Source organism: Notothenia coriiceps, unplaced genomic scaffold (genome assembly GCF_000735185.1).
Source record: "Notothenia coriiceps isolate Sejong01 unplaced genomic scaffold, NC01 NC01_scaffold00023276, whole genome shotgun sequence".
Classification (NCBI taxonomy): Eukaryota; Metazoa; Chordata; class Actinopteri; order Perciformes; family Nototheniidae; genus Notothenia; species Notothenia coriiceps.
Window position 1 is genome coordinate 198,591 of NW_011355977.1, and position 20,992 is coordinate 219,582.

A 20,992-nucleotide genomic window follows, 5' to 3' on the forward strand; every position below is an offset into this window, starting at 1 on the left:
GTGTGTGTGTGTGTGTGTGTGTGTGTCCATCTTTGTCCAACAACTTTACTTTAGTAGATTAAAACCTCATGCTACATTTGGTGCCTGTTGGAGAAAGCAACACTACAGACTTGGTCTTTTTTTAAAATACTTTTACAAACAGTTTAGACATCCTGTATGTATGTACATATATATGACTATGCATGACTACATCCCTGTTTGCACTCAGTTCATTCATTTGCACTTACTGTCAATGTTGGACCTCTTTGTCTGTTTTGTTCCTTATTTCACATGCACTCATTTATGTTAAGTCTTATTTTTTTTCAACGTGTGCGGTGTGCATTCAGCCTGGTATCACCAAACTGCGTATCAGTAATGACTATTTTTGCCGTGTTATAACTACGCTTTTATTCATGCAGGCGTCATTTCACACCGCTGAAATATATATCTGTTATACAAAGTCTCGTCAAGGTGGAGGGATGTGTGAAACAAACACCTTGTTTTCGGTCTCGTTTGGAAACAGAAGTTGATCACTGGGTTGTTTGTTCTACATGTATTGACATCTTTATTACCCTGACTGCTTTTTTAGTCCATGATATATCTCAAAACCAATGAAAGAGCCAAGATGACTTCCTAAAAGGTCCTGTTTTGTGTGAACACTTTTTCTAAAATGTTCAGCTTTCCTTCATGTCAAACAAAAGCAAAAAATAGTCCATTTCAAAATTATATTAACAAAAAATATTTTGGCATTGTTGCTAATAAATGTTCTTCTACATCTGACTAATCAATCATGTTGTGCATGTATCTTATTTAGAAAGTTATGCCCATTATTTGCCATATTTAATGTCAAGTTTTAGTTTCACACAATTTGCTTATATTTAATCTATTATATCCATCCGTCACTATGTAGTTTCTCTACTTTAAAGAGTCCTCTCCTGCTGATGTTCAGGTGTATATCAGTATGTAGTGTCTCTACTTTAAAGAGTCCTCTCCTGCTGATGTTCAGGTGTATATCAGTATGTAGTGTCTCTACTTTAAAGAGTCCTCTCCTGCTGATGTTCAGGTGTATATCAGTAGTGTCTCTACTTTAAAGAGTCCTCTCCTGCTGATGTTCAGGTGTATATCAGTATGTAGTGTCTCTACTTTAAAGAGTCCTCTCCTGCTGATGTTCATGTGTATATCAGTATGTAGTGTCTCTACTTTAAAGAGTCCTCTCCTGCTGATGTTCAGGTGTATATCAGTATGTAGTGTCTCTACTTTAAAGAGTCCTCTCCTGCTGATGTTCAGGTGTATATCAGTATGTAGTGTCTCTACTTTAAAGAGTCCTCTCCTGCTGATGTTCAGGTGTATATCAGTATGTAGTGTTTCTACTTTAAAGAGTCCTCTCCTNCTGTTTTAGGCTGTTGACTGTCTTATTATAGGCTACATCCATTGGTTGGTTTTGTGGCACATTTGTAACGCTGTGCCAACTTGGGCAAGCACGCAGGCAAACTTGAGGAGCGCACACAGGGTGGAGTGAGGTTGAGCGAAGGAGAGAAAGTGAGAGAGAGAGAGAGAGAGAGAGAGAGATTGAGCGAGGCAGATAGCGTGTGCAGCGGTCTGCTTGCGCACAGAGCAGAAGTTTGTGAGAGAGCCTGCTTGAGTCAATTTCTCTTCAAAATATAATTGATTGCCAGCCTCCCTTGTCCCTGGCTGGCTTGCTAGCCCGTTGGTAACGTAAGCCTAACTGATGTCTTCTAATGTGCCTGCATCATCGCTGAGTTGCCATATTCCTTTCATGAACCACTTCCTGATATCCATTGTTGCAGATAAATATAAATGATAATTTAATTTCATAGCAAAATAAAAAATGATATTAAACTAATCTTTCAAACATAGTTTAAAACAAAAATAAATATTAGGACAGAGCCCTACAAATAACAACCATAAACATAATAATAAAACAATTAAAATGTTGTATTCAGCCCTGATTAAAACTGCGGGCCCAAATCCCCGCCCATGACGCCGGGTCTGCCCATAGCCCCCACCCACTCGATCGGATCGGCCCCAAAATTGGCAATCGGAGCATCCCTAATAATCATGATTCCAATATTTCATTTTTAAGCGTCAAGGTTATCTTCAGTATCGATTTATTACAACGTCTATTTTGTGGTTCTTTTCAGAATGAATAGAGAATCATTGCTTTAAAGCTGACAAAGTAAAAGCTTTCTCGCTGTTGATGGAAAGATTTGGCCTTGATACACACTTCAATATCAGCTGCCTGTGGTCTGTGGAGAAGACTTATGTGAAATAAAAGCTACAACCACTGTCAAATGGCTTTATGGCCTTATAGTAGGCACTGGGCTTTCAGCAACACTTCAGATATTGATTTACCCCAACACGCTAACCTAATCTTTGTTTGTCCCACGGCTGCACTTTAGAGCCAGCAAAGGATAAAACAGCTATGCCACATCAAGAGTTTTCATACACCTTTGTGTCTTTTGTGTGTCAGTTATTTGCCAATATAGATTCTTACAGTTTATTTTAAACAATTGAGTGATCTTTAAATTGAATGGCTGCTTGCTCTGTTCTACCTGTAGGCATTGTAGAAGAATACAAGCCTCCCTTTCACGACGCCGTCCCAAGTGACCCCAGTTTCGAGGACATGAAGAAGGTTGTGTGTGTTGATCAGCAGAGGCCCAACATCCCTAACAGATGGTTTTCAGACCCCGTAAGTCATGTTCAAGCTGTCAGAAGTATTCAAAGATTGCATACTTAGGATATACAAAAAAACAACAACATTCATTTCAGTTATATTCTGGTTTGTACACGGGTGATTAATTCGTTTTTTCTCAATTTACTTTCAGACTTTACTGTCCATGGCTAAACTAATGAAGGAGTGCTGGTACCAGAATCCTTCCGCCAGATTAACGGCGTTACGCATCAAAAAGACTCTCACAAAGATCGACAACTCTCTGGACAAAATCAAAACAGACATTTAAGCCTGCCTTGAGAAGAAGAGGTAGACATACTGAAGACAACCAGAGGGTGGACCATCCTGGAGACATCTCACAAGACAAGAGACTTGATGGGTTCAGTGCCCTTATAGTGGCACACAAACCTATATTTATTTAAAAAACACTTGACGGGACACATTTTGGCATCCAAAGATGGCTTACCGGGCATTTCTGAGACTGCCAAAGGTCTTGGAGATAGTAAAATATATCTATTCAACTTGTGACATAGGAGCTGGACTGTTAGCAATGTTCTCCGAGGAAGAAACTGTTACCTGGGCATTTGAGTAGGCTCGCTTTTGTTAGAACTGCAGATTTTGACACATTTTTTTGTTTAAAAAACGTCTGCACATATTAGCATTTTCACTTTCTCTTTTAAATTGTACTTTATTCACCATTTGCATAACGGTGGATTCCTTTGCAAAAGAACATGCCAACTTTATTTGTCAATTAAATCTGCATACTTTCTTAAAAGGAGACTACGGCGAGCAGTTTTACTTTGTGTCATGCACCTGTTTACAATGCTGTCTGAACAGGATTCCTGGGATCTCACTCATCCCTTAACGTTTAGTGTACAGCTGCATCGATGGCACTGTTGTTTTCCTGAGATATCGTCCAACTAAAGGTACCTTGTTGCAAACCTTTTGTATATCACCATTCATTTTACTTTGAATTACCTGTACCTGTTCTATGTTTTGTTTCTTCAGCTTTACAGAGACAAATGCTAAAAGAACAAATCAAATATCTGCTAGATACTGAACTCTATTCCTCCAGAGGCTGTAAGTAAGCCTGTAAAGCCTGTATACTGTCTTATGATGAAGCATTGTTGTCTTAATGCGTGCATTGTCAAGTAAATGAAGTCAAACTTCAGCCTTTTTTATTTCTTTAACATTTTATATCAATTAGTGATTTATTATAATTAAATAGAAAAAAATGTGTTTTATTTGTCTCATTTGTCTTGTTGCTCTGTCCAGTGGATGTATTTATTTGATGATTGTCCACTTTGGTCAAGCCTGAAATATCATTTTGTGGTTTTAAGTGAAGTGTCTAACCATGCCGTTGACTATATAACCCTAACCCTGTAATATATCAGCTGTTTCTACTAGGTAACTTGTTTATTTTTGAGGATCTTTAATATAATTAATGTCGTTTTAAGTACTCTCAACCGGTTTCAAATCAAGCCCCATCTATCCCCTTCTAACTATTCAGTCATGTACCTTTCCAGAGAATCAGAATCAGTTTTATTACCAAGTAGGTTTACACATGAGGAGTTTTCTTTGGTATAAATAAAATACAATTGTACTGTTATAACAGCTATTTAAAAACACTATTTTGAGATTATTATTACAAGTTAACAAAATGTACACAAAATATAATGTGAGCAAAAAGGTTCAGTCAAATATAATAAGATATGACAAATACTTAAATACTGTATTTAAAGTGGAGAGCTTTGCTGATTTAAAAGAGGTAGGTTGGAGAAGAAATGTGCAATGTGCAGGATTTACAAAGGAAGCTAAAACTCACATTTATATTGCAGCCTTTATTTTTGACACTACTGGTTAAAGGTTTACACCTAATTAATTCACTAATGTGCATGTATGTATACCTCTTTGGTGCATAAAGCTTGACATCTTCACTGATAATTCAATTCATCAAGAAAATGTCAAAAGCAAAGGGGTTTTCCCTGCCAGCTGTAAACTGAAACGGCTTGCGCAGCAGGTATTTTGGCAGATGTCAAACAGAAACTGGGCCCCTAATGTTTCTCAGACTGATTACTATGCGAGGGGAGTTATGAGCCAGATGACACAAACACTAACAGTAGAGGTCTGACAGTGCTGAGACTCTGCTTCCTTTTATCAACAGCGTTCAGGCTTTCTACGTAGTGTGTCTCTATATTCAGTGTCATTTGATCCATCCTGCACTCACAGAACACAAAGGTTAATCTCCAGTTTTTAAATCCCATCGTGTTTAACCCATTTTTACAATGGATTTGTAAACATGCTGTGAACTTCTATGTACTAACAACTAAGACAAGGAAAGATATGATCTGTTTATGAATCATTGCAAATTATTTTAGTATGGCTAACTTGAAAACAAAAAAAAATCGATCTGGATTATTCATACACATTTCACAGTATTATTGTCCCAGGACAGAAACAAAGTTCCTGAAATCACTAATTGTAGATATAGATGTGTTAGTTGATAGTGAAGTAGAATATGTAATGTATCACTATATACTACACATAGACTGCAGACTTTGCTGTAATTAAATGGAAACGGTAAATGTTGTGCTCATGTGACAGTTTATTCATTCTCCCTGGTGACACTGGCACCTGTTGTTGCTATGGAGCCCAAGCAGCTTGGTCCCATATGGCCTGCCGTAAATAACGTATTACATGCAGGTGAGTTGAGCTATAACATCTGCATTGAGCTTAATGTAAATCAGACTTCCTGTGTTTACTCTCTGCTTGGTTGGATGGGATGTTAGTGCTGTTGGGTTCTTCTGTTTTGCTGACCTGAGTTCTGCTCTCCTCCAGTGAGAGGAATTGTAAAGGCAACAGGGGAGCAGGAGATGGCTGGATACCAACCAGGCGAAGTTGGAAACAGCCAATCAAACAAACTTTAAAATGAGTTCATTCCTCCAAAGTGCAGTAATATTTGGTCCCACATTATTGCCTGATCTTGCAGCCCTGTTCTACAGATTATTTATGTGTGAAAAACAAGATTCAAGACGTTGTTTTATTTTTTAATGAGCTCATACAATATTTATTCCTTCATATAGATGTGTTTATCAAACGAGAACCAATTTACTGACGGACAACTCCAAGCAGGTATTATTCCAGCACAGGAATACCGAAATGTCCCTGGTTAAATTACAAAATGGTCTTCTATAATCTGCTATGTGCACTCTACTTAATGGGAATTTAGAGGAGATAGGGTAATTGTTGTACAATAAATGGAACAGCAGCATTTTACCTTGACCAAGTGCCCACAAACTGGTAAAAAAGGTCATTTGAAAAACATCAAAGTAGACAAAATATTGATGTAGCTAGTATGTTGGCACATTACCTTTGCTGTTTGTTCCTACTGTCGTTGTAACACTCAGGATTAAATAATACCCTCTGTTAAAAGGATGTGCAACACACTCTGGCCCTCGTTCACATGTCTTTATCAGATGTCTGCAGCACTAATCCTCTAAAATTCTCGTCAACAGAGGCGGAGCAAACCTCTCTATGCGAACACACTTCCCTCTCCGCATTTACTGAGGAGCATCTTTGAGAGATGCATGCACCACGGACATTACCGCAATGAGAGATGGTGTGTGTTGTTGTAGACTAGCTGTGTGACGGAGGGTCTGACTCGGAGCAGATGCGGCTCTTGCCATGGTTCGTCCCGGGAAGCAGAGCGTTGAAGCGGCGTTGATCTTCCTGTCTGTCGCCCAGCTCACCGCAGGTACAGTACCTGCACTGCACCGCGTTAGGTTTATCTAAAGCATACACTTAAATCAAGGTGTTATGTGACTTAGTAAAAATCTTACCTCACAAATGGCTGGTTTATTGGGATTAATAGTTAACTATTGTTGACTTTTGAAATCCCTCATATTGTTTCAGGGAGATTAAATCGTCCATGTCCCCAAACATGTTCCCAAACAACATGAATTACGTTTATTTAACTTTGAAGGAGACTTTTTCTTTACCAATAAACTCAACTTTACACCTTTATAAATGTTCTCTTCTTTCTTCTAATCTTTTATCCGCATTAGGCTTAAATTATGTTGCTTTTAAAGCTCTGAAGGCAAAGACTATTTCTTCTTAAGTAATAACGTCCCTCCTATAGGCAAGGCCTGAATATTGTTCCGTTTATGTCGCATGTGGTATTGACCACGTGTTTGCCCAAAGTAGCTCACATTTAAATATCGAGTGCTTTGTCAAAAAGTGTTTGGGAGTTCTGGGATTTATCCCAAACTTTCAGAATGTAGAGTGTTACCATTTCCCAGTGAGTACCCATGCTGTAAACTTAAGCTCAAATCATGGTGTCACTTATTGGGTAAAAAAAAGAGTTTAAGATATTAAATGTTATGGTTTTATATAGCGGGATATCTTTGTTTTTTTTACCTGAACATAGTGTGTTTGGCTAGTTTCTCCAATGTATGAAGCTTTTTGTTTTCACTTTTAATAGAAAACTAAATATCTTTGGGTCTCAAAGTCCTGGTCATACAAAAAATAAACCATTTGAAATCAGCATCTTGGGATTTAGGGGTTGTGATTTGCACATGTCATAATTATTTTACAATTTAAAGCTAGATTATTAAATTATGAAATTGTTATTTGTTGCAACCTTTATTGATACTGCAAGTGTCGGTCTGAAGGCTGATTGGCTGTATTATAAAATGCATTGCAAATAAATTGCACTGCTTGTTGTCAAAACAAAGCCGCCTCCTCCTCACTGATGAATTATACCTGTGATTTATGTACTGCTGTCTGTGTCTGCCCTGCTCTGATAAATAGGTGTGTGACTGAAAGCTTTTCTATTTGATAAGGTTAACGGTTGCAGTGTGCTGAAACCTCCATTTGTTTTTGGCTACAAATGGTGCAGACTTTAAATAAGACATTATCACCAACTTATAAGAAGTGAATAGATAAGTGATAGAACCCCACTTATTGAACACTTACTTTTGTCAAATAAATTAACCGCAAACATTCAGCTGATCAGCAATGTGTTTTCTTTAAGGTGCCCTCATTTTGGGTTATATACTTCATTAAAATGAAGAATATGCTTGTGAGTTTTTAAAATGTTTAAATAGTCAGTCAATAGTCAGTATGTTGTTTTTGCTGATATATTTTGAGAGATTAACATTGTTATTTATTTCCTGTTTCCCTAACTAAAAACTTTAGCTGTTTATGACACCTATTCTAAAGAACAATTAATTTAAACTATAAGAAAAATGTAATAACCTCCCTGCCACCTCACATGCCATTGACAATTGTGTTACTTTTCTTTAAGAAAGTAATCAATGTGCTTCAAAAAGTTGTTGCTTGCCAAAGCAACTCCCAAATATGCTGTTAAAGCATAATGGAACTAAAATGCCAATCTCTTTTATTGCTCGAAGTCTGTCTGACTGCTACGGAGCCCCCTAGGGGACATGGAGATGAAAAAAAAATTGGTATACATTTGTTTTTACAAAAAATGTTTTGAGAGATCGTAGGATTTAGCAAAATAGCTCGAAATAAGGTCTGTGGTTGACACGGGTCACCTTTTGTTCAGTCGGGTAATCTCCACATGTCTACCCTACTTTTATAATTTTCGAATCATAAATCTATCGATTAGATTTTAGGAAGCGTCACTGTGGCACTGTGGAGAGAGGAGTGCTTAGGGACCGTCTACAGCAGCGTTTCTCAAAGTGTGGGATAGAGATGTGATAGGTGGGTCGCGAATGGACGCGATGAACGGGAGATTATTAATATTATTTAAAAAAAATTAAATACATTTTTTTGGACCTCAGGCCGGAATCGAACCTGGGTCCTCGCGGGCGGTTGTCACATATGCATGCAATGCATACAGAGTTAAGGCTGTTACGACAGTGTTGCGACATGCTTTACGGCATGGGAAGGACTGCTTTACCTCGGAGTAAGTCCGCCAGTTGTTATGTTTCGGACTACTGTAATGTCTTGACTTACTGTTGAATAAACCTGAGTCGTAAATGATACTCGACCCTCGATCATTCTATATGGTGTCAGAAGTGACCGGTGAGTCACAGGAAATAAATAAGACAAAGTAAAGGAATATAGACGGCGGAATGGCCAAGTTTAATCCCCCAGCAAACTTTTCGTTTGATAAGCCGACTGAATGGCCAGAATGGAGGCAACGCCACTACTAAACTCGACAAAGATGACGGGAAAGTGCAGGTGAGCTGCCTGATTTATACCATGGGCAACGAGGCAGAAAACATATTCAAGTCGTTCACTTTTGCCGAAGAAGATGACAGCGATGACTTTGCCGTTGTGGTGGGAAAGTTCAACGAGTAATTTTTCCCGAGGAGGAACATTATCCACGAGAGGGCATGTTTCCACCAGCGGGTCCAGCGGCCAGGGGAGAAGGTAGAGGGTTTCATCCGAGCCCTGTATGATCTATCTGAACACTGTGAGTTTGGCGTAAGCCGAGATGAGAATATCCGCGACCGAATTGTTGTCGGGATACGAGACAGAGAGCTCTCGCGCAGGCTGCAGCTTACGGCGGACTGTTGGAGCGCCACCCAATGGTGGTGGTGGAAGGTTCACCTCTGCTCCCTGCCGTCCATTGATGAGTGGTCAGTTAAAGGAAGAAGGATTCAAACACCAAGATAAAGGATAAAACAATAATCTGTTTTAATGGTAAAAGCAACAATACAAAATACAGAGTACTCTGGAATCAAGTTCTACCACCGTGTGATATACGTACCACGACAGCCAGTCAGAACAAGAGTNGTTGTGTCGGTTGCTCCTCGCTTCATATTTCTAATTGGTCGCTTCACTCCTTGGCGGGCCCCAGACAGTGAGTTGGTAGTTCTCCATTGGCCGGTTTCACTTCTGGGCGAGCCCTAGGCAGCGAATCAGAGTGAGTTAGCCATTGCTGCCCAGAAACAGAGTCTTCCACTCCTGAACAGAGCGTGAGAAATTCGGAGTCTGGCGCTGATAAGCAAGGCCGTTTTCATGGGCCGTTTTCATGGAGTCAACATTGGGTGAACATAACAATCTTTATCTTTGCACCTGGCGCTACTCCCTCTTTTTCCCAAGCATACATTTTACACAGACTCCCTCCTTTTCCCAAGACTATTGGCTCCTAAGATATGTCGGGCCGAGGTTATAGTTGTTGAAGCAGTTTTATACAGAAACAGGTTATACAGGTTACTTTAGGACCTAACACTAGCACTGACGATACGGACCGTCAGGCAGTCAGAGGAGGTCGCAACACAAGTGAGTCTGCAGGAAGACACAGTGGGATCAGTACAGGAGGTCAAATCTGACCTCCTGTACTGATCCCACTGTGTCTTCCTGCAGACTCACTTGTGTTGCGACCTCCTCTGACTGCCTGACGGTCCGTATCGTCAGTGCTAGTGTTAGNGAACAATAACCCGATTATACCCCTCCTGGAAACATTGTCCCTCCAAAGCTATAGAGACCGATGTTTCCAAATAAAGACTACGGTTCAGATACTCAGTCTTCACTACAAAAGTTATTTCAAAGTCCTATGGAGGTGTCATCATCAGGAACAACTTTCTTTCCTGTCAGGCAGAATTCATCATGGTTAGAATTCAAGCTACAGCTAGTCATCAAGTCATGCAGGGATCAATGCAGAGTTCGACCCAAAGTTCATGCGTCACTTGGTCTCACAATAGCCGCGTTCACACCGAGTACCTTTTCCCACTTATTGCCGGATTATAGGTTCCGAAATGTAGCGTTCCAACACAAAAAGAAGCCGGAACAAAAATTAGTCATGAGAAGAAGCTGTTGTACCCCCTTTTCCGTCCCTGCTACGAGAGCAGACTCTGCGATGCGGCTCTCTTGTGTGAGAAAAAAGAGCTATATTTCTGATTGGCTGGGCGGATTGCAAACCACGCCCCCGTAAAACTCAAACAAAGTGGTTTGAAGCCACCATTTTATTATCCTTGCATTATGGCATTAATTAGGCATTAGCCATTAGCCCAGGCGCAGAAAACGGCAGAGAGACTAAACGTATGGGCAACACAAAATAAAACATGGGGAGCAGGTGGAGATCTGGAGGAGGTGTCGGGCGCGGGCGTGGTTTGCAAATCGCCCAGCCCAATCAGAAAATATTAGCGCTTTTGTGCTTGACTCACATATACTCGGGCGTAGGAAGCTGCAAGGCCGCCGCGATGAGGAGTCCCTGCGTTCCTCTAGAGCAGGGTCTACTGAAGCCCAGTCCCCAACTCCGGGGCGGACTGTATATAACACAAGAGCGGGATTTTGGGCTTGCGCGTCAAAAGGTATTTCGCTCTCTATGAACTAATTTTGCTTCCGGCTCTTTTTCGGTGTGAACGCCTACATTTCGGAATAGTATCGGACACTAAAGTGCGGAAAAGCTACTTTCCGGCTGGTCTGGAACGCTGCGCTATTGTTGAGCGATTGGACGCATGGAACTATTGTCTGGACGCTAAGTCTGTCATGATCGGCGCGTCCTGTGCTGACTTTTGGATGACTGTATGTAATACCGCAAAGCAGATTGTAGAGAATTGTGAGGCGTTCTGTGGCCACAGAGTTTGTAGTGATCCTTAATCCATAGGAGTTTTGTACTCAAGGGGAGACAAGTTTCGCTAGTACTGCTTAGGTCCATGTGTAACGAGTTCTGATACTGAACGCGTACATTTGTGTGCTCATGAACCATTATTAGTGGGATTTGTGTGTCTGGTTGGGATGAGTAAATCTGAAGTATGCTGTGCTGATTTCGGCTAATGGTTCAACGTAATATGGGCATAGTCAGGAGCATTCCGCGAAAACTTGCCAATGGCGAAGCATCTTAGTGTTGTGTCAGGTTTTGAATCCTGTTGTTCGCTCTGTTCGCAGCGGGAGTCAGGGGTTACTGTAACAGTCAGGAAATTGGGGACAAATCAATTCACATTCATTCCAGTCTTTGCAATAATAGATATGTAAGTCGTCTCGAGATCCTCATGTTGGCCTTTATTAGTGTCATCCTCATTTGAAGCTATAGTTTTCTATTTTTCTACAGAACTGCGCGTTTTTAATACATGCAACCCTAATCGACCCTCACTGATGGCTTCGATGTCAAACAATGCAAATCACATTTGTTACCCGTAGAGTCTCGCGAGATCCCATTAATGGACCTAATGTACAGCATGTTATCACAGAGCAGCGTCTATACACTCTATCTCCAATAATATAATACTGCAGCGAAGCAATGAAACCCTCCTTAACCCGCCTATAGATTCATCTGACATGTGAAAGAACTCTTCTTGCTTATCATTGTATACTTTACTCACGGAAATGTTCAAACTCAGAAAGAATTTTCTAGCAAGCAGTTCGGCGAGGCAAGATGTCTAGAGATGATATTGTCATGTGGATACTATGGCATGCCTACCTCTCTTCTCTCGCGCGCCTTGTCTCTTTTATTAATGATCAAATCAGAGGTAAGCTCTTCGTAATTATACCAGCTCTGATGAAAGCGTGCATATTTAAGTTTCTCCCCATTTGAGCTAACTAGTATACAAGGATTAGTGTTCCTTCAGGTTGTCGCGCTCTCCTCTCTCTCACTCTTCAGGGCCCATATGTAGTGACGCTCACCTGAAACCCTAAAGACAGATTGCTTGGTAACAGGGTAACCACTTATGTTTCAGATAAAAACAAAAAAGCATTGGTGAAGCAGATAACTGTGTCACTACTGGTTCAAGAAGGACCACTATCTTCATATGTCATATAGAGACGGAGCGATGTACATAAGAGTAATCAGATTCTACGCTACACAGGTTGCTGGACGCACCCAAGGGCGCGACCCGAGAAGCACGAGTGCCATCACAGCGCTGGTAGTTCGTCTGGTCCCTGAAAAATCAATCAGGCCTAAGTGGGCTTCAACCCTAGGTGTTTCCTGCCGCCCCTATCCGACGTGACCCAGGAGGGACAATCCTATGCCGTTCCGGCCATAGAAGGAAAGGGGGGACAACTTGGCCTACCACTGGAGCAGTGCTGCGTCGGGAAACCTCCTGCTAGGACCTTGGACGACATCAGTTACGAGCCTGGCCTCTCGTCGGAGTGAGTCGACCCGGCGAGCCACATCGCAGCGGACGGAGCCGACGAAGCACGCCCCAAGGACATCCCTACAGCAGACGGCCAGAAGCCGCCATCAGCGGCTGGGGGACAAAGACACCAGGACCTTTCGAGCGGGGGGAAGCAGTAGGAGGTCTACTTCCCTCTGATCAGTTCCACCATTGAAGGCAAAAGCTGGGCCCCTCCCCCTCCGCACCAAATGCCCTTTTGTTTGCTTGATATGCGTTTGGGAGCGGGAGAAGACGAGGCTATGATGACTCAGCCAGACAAGCGACGCGAGTTTTTTAACATGTTTTTGGGTCTCCCTCCACTGTCATGAGAAGTTGTTATGGTGGGCTGTTCCCGAAGGGTTTAAAGCCTGCTTCTAAATCCCAGTTCTGATGGGATTTATATAATATTGGGGGGACTGGCCACACTAGAAAAGAATGACAGTGCTTATGGTTCGGATGCTTTGGTGTAAGGTTGATCTCTTGATTCGCTGGATCAAAAGGGTGATTAAAGTAACCTTATAACCTGTTTCTGTATAACCTGCTTCAACAACTATAAACCTCGCGCACCGACAATCTTTAAGGAGCCAATAGTCTTGGGAAAAGAAGGAAGTCTGTGTAAAATGTATGCTTGGGAAAAAGAGGGAGTAGCGCCAGGTGCAAAGATAAAGATTGTTATGTTCACCCAATGTTGACTTGTGCTGATTGGTCAGCTCGCCCACTCTGTTCTGATGAGTCCACCACCGTTACAGTGGAACATCAGTGATTATGTGTTACAATGAGTGTGTGTGTGTGTGTGTGTGTGTGTGTGTGTGTGTGTGTGTGTGTGTGTGTGTGTGTGTGTGTGTGTGTGTGTGTGCTCAGGCTGAGTTTTGCGGTGTCTCGCTGTTCAGGCTGAGAAATCCGCGGAGCCGCGGCTGAGAAAATATAAGGCTGAGTGAGTGTGTGTGTGTGAGGAGCTCCATGGATTGGTCCATTTGGGCCTGGGCATGGTTACGTCACCATACTCAGGAAGAAAAAAATGGAAAAAGAAAGATTTCCAATGAGGCGTTCTGGGGCAGCATAGACAGGTCAGAACCGAACTGTGTTAGAGTTTTACTCGCTACAGGGCGTAATTTGAGAGTATGTGACTTTGCAGACCGTTTACATGCAGAAAAAGCTACATAACACACAAGGGGACGGGTAATAACCGGAAAAGCATGACATGGGACCTTTAAAGCCCTCGATTTAATTTTGGTCTTTTTGTGTACCAACATTCAGAGAAATCAATAACATGCAACTTTGTTTTTAAGAAAGTTTTCTAAGCCCCTACACAGCAGTCTACGGAGAGATTTTGCGAGATCTGGCAAAACCCCTTTGCGAGATCTGAGATCTGGCAAAACCTTTAATTTAGATCAATGTACTTCCTGGTCAGATCGGCAACACAGAAACCACAACAATGGAGTGGTTCATCGATTTTTACTTTGAGCTTGGCCTAAAATATAAAGATATAACATCAGTGCTTGGCAACAGGCACGGGTTTCACATAAGTGAAAGACACCTCAAGAGAACACTCAGAGCGAGGGGACATGCACGTCGCAAAGCATACTCTGAGCTGAGCTATTGACAGATTTGAATTGCGTGGATCAATAACTCATGAACATAACGTTGTAAAAATACAAACAACATGACTTTACAATCATAGCAAGGTAGACAACAAGCTACAGGGTTGTTTTTATCAGAACAGTTCAATACGCGCCGTCAAACATCAATAATTGGTTCACTATCTGCAGCTGGAGGAGAGAGGAGTGCGTAGGGACCGTCTACAAACTGCAACGCCGAAAATATACTCATAGAAAAATTCAATAACATTTGTTTAAGATGTAGTGCTACCAAAATCTCTTAAAACGTCAATGGTTATGTTGTTGTTACAGTATAACACTTATTTTGAATAAATATGCTTTAAAATATTTTTCAGGCTTTTTTATTTCAAACTATTTGAACTACTTCAAATTGTACTTCTTGAATATATATGTAGGCTATACGTGTTAATAAGCCCACATTTTCTAACAAATCAAACAAAGAAAAAAAAACGGTTACATCACAGCTCTCCATAGGGTTTCATTAATTTTGATATTTAAACTCAGTTAAAACAGAAGCTTCAGATTGCTTATAATAAGAGGAAATATGAAATATATGTTATGTAAATAAGTTATTGAGCTTTTTTCCTATCAACAACAAAAATGTGGGCTTATTAACACATATATGTTTAAGAAGTACAATATAAGACAAGCACAAGTTTAATTTGTGGGCCATATTTCATTATACTTTTTAAATTAGCTGAGGGCTGATTCAAAATGGCCCTGGGGCCGCATTTGGCCCACAGGCCGCAGTTTGGACAACCCTGATGTAGTATGAGCAGCAATGTACTATGATTACTATTGACTTTTCTTCCCGACTGTGTGTGTGTGTGTGTGTGTGTCAATTGTCGTGTCAAGTGTCCTATTAGAGTTGCCGTATGTAGTTGTCCAATATGGCGGACCATCTCGCACATGCGCACTGCAGAAAGGGCAGGGCGGCAGATCGGGTAGTGGTGACACCCATAACAACTGGCGGGCTTACTCAGAAGTAAGAAGCAGTCCTTCCATTGCCGTTAAAGCATGTCGCAACACTGTGGCCGTAACAGGCCTTATACACTGTATGCATTGCCTGCATATGTGAATCTCCCCTTTTTTCCTAAGTTATTTCCTTAAAGAGTTTCGAAAGATGTAGTGCCACAGCATGCATCCTGTAAATATGGTAAACAACAGTCAAACTGTGATAACAAAATGTTCATTTCAGTTGTAGCTGACCAAACCAATAGTGTCCTCTGACAAATACAGGTTAACTTCACAGAGTTGTGCTGAATAAGATGGGTAACAACCAATACCTTCAGTAGGGCTGTTACGAAATAAGATGCAAATGCAAGTTTCTTTTCGTAAAATGCGAGCAGTAATATCACATTGTAAATAACATTCATAATTAAAACAGAAATCAAAAATTCAGGCAGAATCAGAGTCCACCTGTGTTTTCCTATTCATTTTCTCGCGCCCCCCAAAGGCCGATAGTGTTTGTTTTTCTTATTCACCCCCAGAGGTCATCTGTGAAACACCCGCAAAAAAACTCCTGTCTACAAGTGCCACCTAGTGGGAGCTAGGACTCCAAAAACCCCATGATTTCTGGGGTAACGTTTATTACCCCAAAAAATAAGCCACAGCTTTGCCGTATCATTCCATGTTAGTCGGTGTTTATATCCTACATTGGATTTTATGCATCTAGTAATGCGTTCACCAACACAGGAGGGGGCTTGGCTGTGTCTAACAAATAAACACGGCTCATTTTAATTCCTCCCCAAATATATGAGGCTGAACCTGGGAACTTTTAATTCTCTGCGTCCCTTCTATTAATCCTTTGGCGATCTTGTTAAAATCGTGAAGAGAATTAGAAATACTATTGTAACTAGGTTTGCCGGTTAATAAATTTATCCGATTAATGTGCCAAAACAACATGTACATGTTATTCATTACAAGTCTAGGAGGAGTTAGAAATACTTGCTATTATATGATTTGCATACCAGAGATTAGAAGAAGTGGTGCATGTACATTTGTAGGGCTGCTTCGTGACGAAAAACTAAATGGAAGCCCAGTATAATTACCTGTTACAGACTAAACTGTAAAAAACAATACGTTATTTTGTATCGATACTAAGAACATCTGAGGAAAAAAAAAATATCTTCTAAACAGTCTATTTTCCCCTTACCTTACTACTGCTCCGAAATCTATGGTGAAACCAACGGTAGACTCAACAATCTACAAACAAAGATAATAACATCCAAAAAAAAGTATTACGAGGCTTAGTATCTGTGGTGTTGGTAAATAGAACACACAACTCCCATATTAAAAAAAATCAATCTGTATTAAAATGTGTTACATTGTCAGCTTAAAACAGTCTGCTGATTATGCACAACATTTTCAAACAAGAATTGACCTAATAACATTCAAAAGCAGTTTCCAAACCACAGCGTGAACATATAGAATGTAAAAAAAGTCACTGAAAATAAGTTCAACCAATGTTTATATGCCAAATTATGCATACCCATTTATTATTATTATCTATTATTATCATTTTCCACGAGTACATGTATACTATTTATATATAGTATGTTTCATTTCCCAAAAAAAGAATGAGTTGAAACTGCCTTGACATGTGCAGAAAACGGTATATATATGCTATATGAATTTGATTGTTTTCTGCCCTACTTTATTAAATTTTTTCGTCCTGTTTTCCTTATTTCTTCTGCTACTCCTTCATTTCTATACGTTTTTTTACGCAATAATGCCGATGTTGTATGTAGGATTGACGCACGGAGGGCGCTACTTTACATAAGGTATTGCTTCAGCCCTCCCGCTTCACTAATTTTTGTCTCACCTTTTGTTGTGTGGATGAGATTATTACTTTTTTTGCCTTTCGGGTGAATAAAAAAAAAACATAAAAAAAAAAAACTTTCAGCTTGGCGCCTCTAGTGCCGCGGGTGCCCTATGCATCTGCCGATAGTCCGCCTATAGGAAGAAAACGGCCCTGAGACTGTGCTCCTGGCGTGTAGGCTGTTAGACGCTGGCACCTGGTCGGTCGGTTTGTAATAAAAGGCCTTTTTTGCTTTGTCTCACTTCGTTCGTCCTTTGTTTGAACAGATCTGTGCTGTTAGGGCCCATTGTAGGGCCGTAGATTTTTCTTCGAGTGTCGGGAGCGTCGTTCTTGATCTCTTTCTCTCATTTAGCAGTTTTGCCTGGACTGACTCCTTGTGGTTAGTAGAGGGGGTGGATCTATAGAAACATAAGCTATCAGGGCGGATCTCCCTGGCGAACGGGGATTCCTCTTAGCGGGGTCGGTGTCGGCTCTTCTTGCTTGACCGGTTTCCTTGAGGATGGTGAGGATAAGACGTGATGTGTCCTTAGTCCACACCGGCTGGTTGCCAGCTCCCGGGATTTCTGCATGGACCATTGGGCGGGACCCAGTTGTTCACTTCACCACCTCTCCAGGAATTCCGGAACCTAGCAAAGGTCGTTTTAACGTCTCTGGGGACAAGGTACTGTCGTAGTCGGTAGTGTAGTATTTCCAGATACGTGGAATAGTTAGTCTGAAATGCCACAACGGTAGTTGTGCTTTTATGTTCGCCAGAGGTTGAGAGCGATTCCTTNGGGGGGGCAGGAGCTCCAACAAGCCGTTTAGGACAGAGAGTGAATACACATACTATACAGAGATGCTGTATGAGAAACCAATGTGATTTTGGAACATTGAACAATGTAAATCTATTCTAGTAGACCTCAACAATAGAATTATGATCAGTAGAAATGGCCATGTCATTGGACTTTTAAATAGTCCCAAAATGCACTACGCATTATTTTATGAGTAACATTTACTACACTGCCCAGCTGTTCTCAGAAAAACTGGGCAAATTAAAATACTGAAACTACACATTTGTGAGTCATTAAAAAACAAACATATCTAAGGAAACGGTTGGGACTGATTCCAACACAATCAAGGTAATATTTATTATTTTGCTCTCTAAAGTACTCAGTTTAAATTGGAACAAGATGCAGGTTGCTGGGTTTTTATTTTTTTTCGAACCATAAACATTTTAATTCACACTCACGTGCAGTAAAAGAAGAAAAGGAGTCTCTTGTGTTCACAGCATGAACTTTGACCATCATCCCAAGATTCTTCCAGTTGTGAAATGTATCTGTCAAGATCTGGGAAATGTTTATTAATGTTTTATTTTTCCTTCTTGGAAAGAGTATTGCAATACATGTGCAGTATACATGCTTAGATTGCCACACTTCCAGGCCTTTAGGGGTAGAAAGTTCAACAAACTGATTTTTAAAACACAAATCACACAGTTTAATGATAAATCCGATTATATATTTTGAACACTGGTTGTCTGAAGGGTTTATAATTACTATGGGATAAGCTAAAATATTAAGTTCAGGTTAAAGTTTAAGACGTTGTGGTTTTTAGTTGCCTCCTTGAAAGCTTCAAAGGCACTGATCATCACAAGTTAGGATGTTTTTTCGAAGTACTTTATTTAGTATTGTTGTGCCTCTATTGTGTGACATTCAGTGGCACATTAATTTATTGCATTAACCTCAGAACATGGAGTTTTGGGATGAGTAAGAAAATCCAGGAGTCCCTCTCAACAGGTCTCAAGTATGAACTATATCAGACTTCCTACAGTGTCATGTTAGCCAGGTGTTCTTTAAAACATCTGAGTTTGTATAAGTTAAAGGTAAAGTTATCATGCAAAATGCACTTTTGTACGTATTTTATACATGAATATGTGTCCCCGGTGTGTCAGGGAACTCATCAAGTGTCAGAAAAACACAACCCTCTCTCTTTTCCTCAATACCCAATCTCTAAAAACGAGGCTGCAACGGATCTGATACAGACTGATACAGATTTGAAAATTCTCTGACGTCAGGAACGAGGAGCTCCGCCTATATGGCCAACTCTCCACCTATCAGGGGAATGTGGGGTTGGGCCACGGCCGGCCATTGCCGCTCGAAAGCGCTGGAGACGCTGTAGTACATATGTCAGGCCTGTAAGTGGCGCTGTAGTCTGCCACAAAAGCAGCGAAGAAGACTTCCCGCGCATGGTTGCCATGGTTGCCCATCTGTTTATTCTCCGCTGTGGCTCTTTTTCTCCCTCCCCAAGGCAAGCGTTTGCTCCTGTAATTCAATGCAATCCCTCCCCGTCGAGGCAAGCACTGTAATTCTCTCCGGTTTGCCACCAGCAGATGACAAACGCCCACCTCTCAGCCTCTTCCAAGGAACGTGCGGCAGAGTTTCAGTTAGATTTTTTTTCGCCGGTCAACATGTCCGTTAAAGTTTCAATCTTCCGGAAAAAATTTGAAAAGTGCCGGTCAAAGGTCTTCTTTGTTAATTATTGAGCTTTAAAACAAATGAATAATGACTCTATATAATCATATAAGAAAAAAACACGGAGGACGGAGATCTCTTTTTCTCCCCCTCTTCTGACAGCCCAGCAGCTGATCTCAAAGCACGCTCCCCTCTCCTGCAGGGGGGGCGTGGTCAGCTGCAGCTCATTTGCATTAAAGCTACGTCACAGAATTAGCCCCCTGACTGTTATTTCTCTATAATGGGGTAGATAACCGGCCCGCTCCTGAGGTCTTTTCTGTTTTAATCTGGAGTAAATAACGAGCACTAAGATCGTCAAATTTTTGTCACCGGGGGTCTTCAGTAGTCCTCGGAAATAACACCCCTATTATTATAAAAAGTAGAATCGGTGGAGATAGGTCGGCCCTGGCCTTGCCCCTACCGGGAGAGAAGAACGATCCTCTCGGTCTAGTGTCGACAAAGACGGCCTTGTTATAAGACAGACATTTGTGATGGCGCGGAAAAAAATTATTTCATAGGGTAAAATTTAGAAAAATCTCTGGAGGTAATCAGGGAGTTAAAATTTCGAAGAGAGGACCTGCGGTCGTGTGTGTGTTCTTGTATAAATGGTAAGACGTACTGGTAATAGAAGTTCATTATTCCGGTAATCAACTTACCAACGTGTGGAAACTTGTCAATTACAAATACAAGGTTTTAAACGACTTAAAAAAACTAGGAACTAATGAAAAGTCGGTCAGATTGTTATAATTATCGCGTACCTACAGACCTTTTCTGTAGATTTTTATCAGAACGTGTTCCTCTAATAATTAATCATTCATTTTTATCGAAATCTGAGTTTCAGTAACCCACGTCGTAACAAGATACAAATTTATGATCTCTACACTCTGTCATCTATGCGTCTTTACCGCGCAAGGTGAGACTGACTGCTTGTTTGCGAGCGACTGATCTTTAATAGACCGTGTGTTTGTACGTAGTCTGTGATGTATCGATCATAATACATTAGCAACTGAAAGTGGTCGTCTAAGGGTAAATTGATTATTGATATAAATTTGTTCCCCTCGAACATGTGCTGTACGGATATAGTTATACACTTTTGTAACGGGTCACTTAGCGTGTTTCTCGAACATAAATTTACTTGATATTTAGCATGCTATTCCCTTTTTTATATAGTAAAAAAACCTTTCACAGTCAGTTCCAAGTTTAGTACACACAAAGGAGTTCAGGAAATACCTTTATAGGTTACATATCCCACTGAGCACCGCAAGTGTTAAGGTCTAGGACGCGGAAAATCGGTACGGTAGATAAAGCGAGATAATACGGAAAGGTCG

General features: G+C 40.9%; 1 protein-coding gene across 1 annotated transcript in view; it reads left to right on the forward strand.

Annotated features, from left to right (window-relative positions):
* The first annotated feature begins 6,180 nt into the window (after window positions 1-6,180).
* Window positions 6,181-20,992, forward strand: part of acvr1c (activin A receptor type 1C) — a 26,527-nt gene continuing 11,715 nt past the window's right edge. The window contains exon 1 of the mRNA XM_010781505.1: window positions 6,181-6,425. Coding sequence (XP_010779807.1) covers window positions 6,356-6,425 — 70 coding nt within the window. The 5' untranslated portion in view covers window positions 6,181-6,355. The remainder of the gene's footprint in view (window positions 6,426-20,992) is intronic.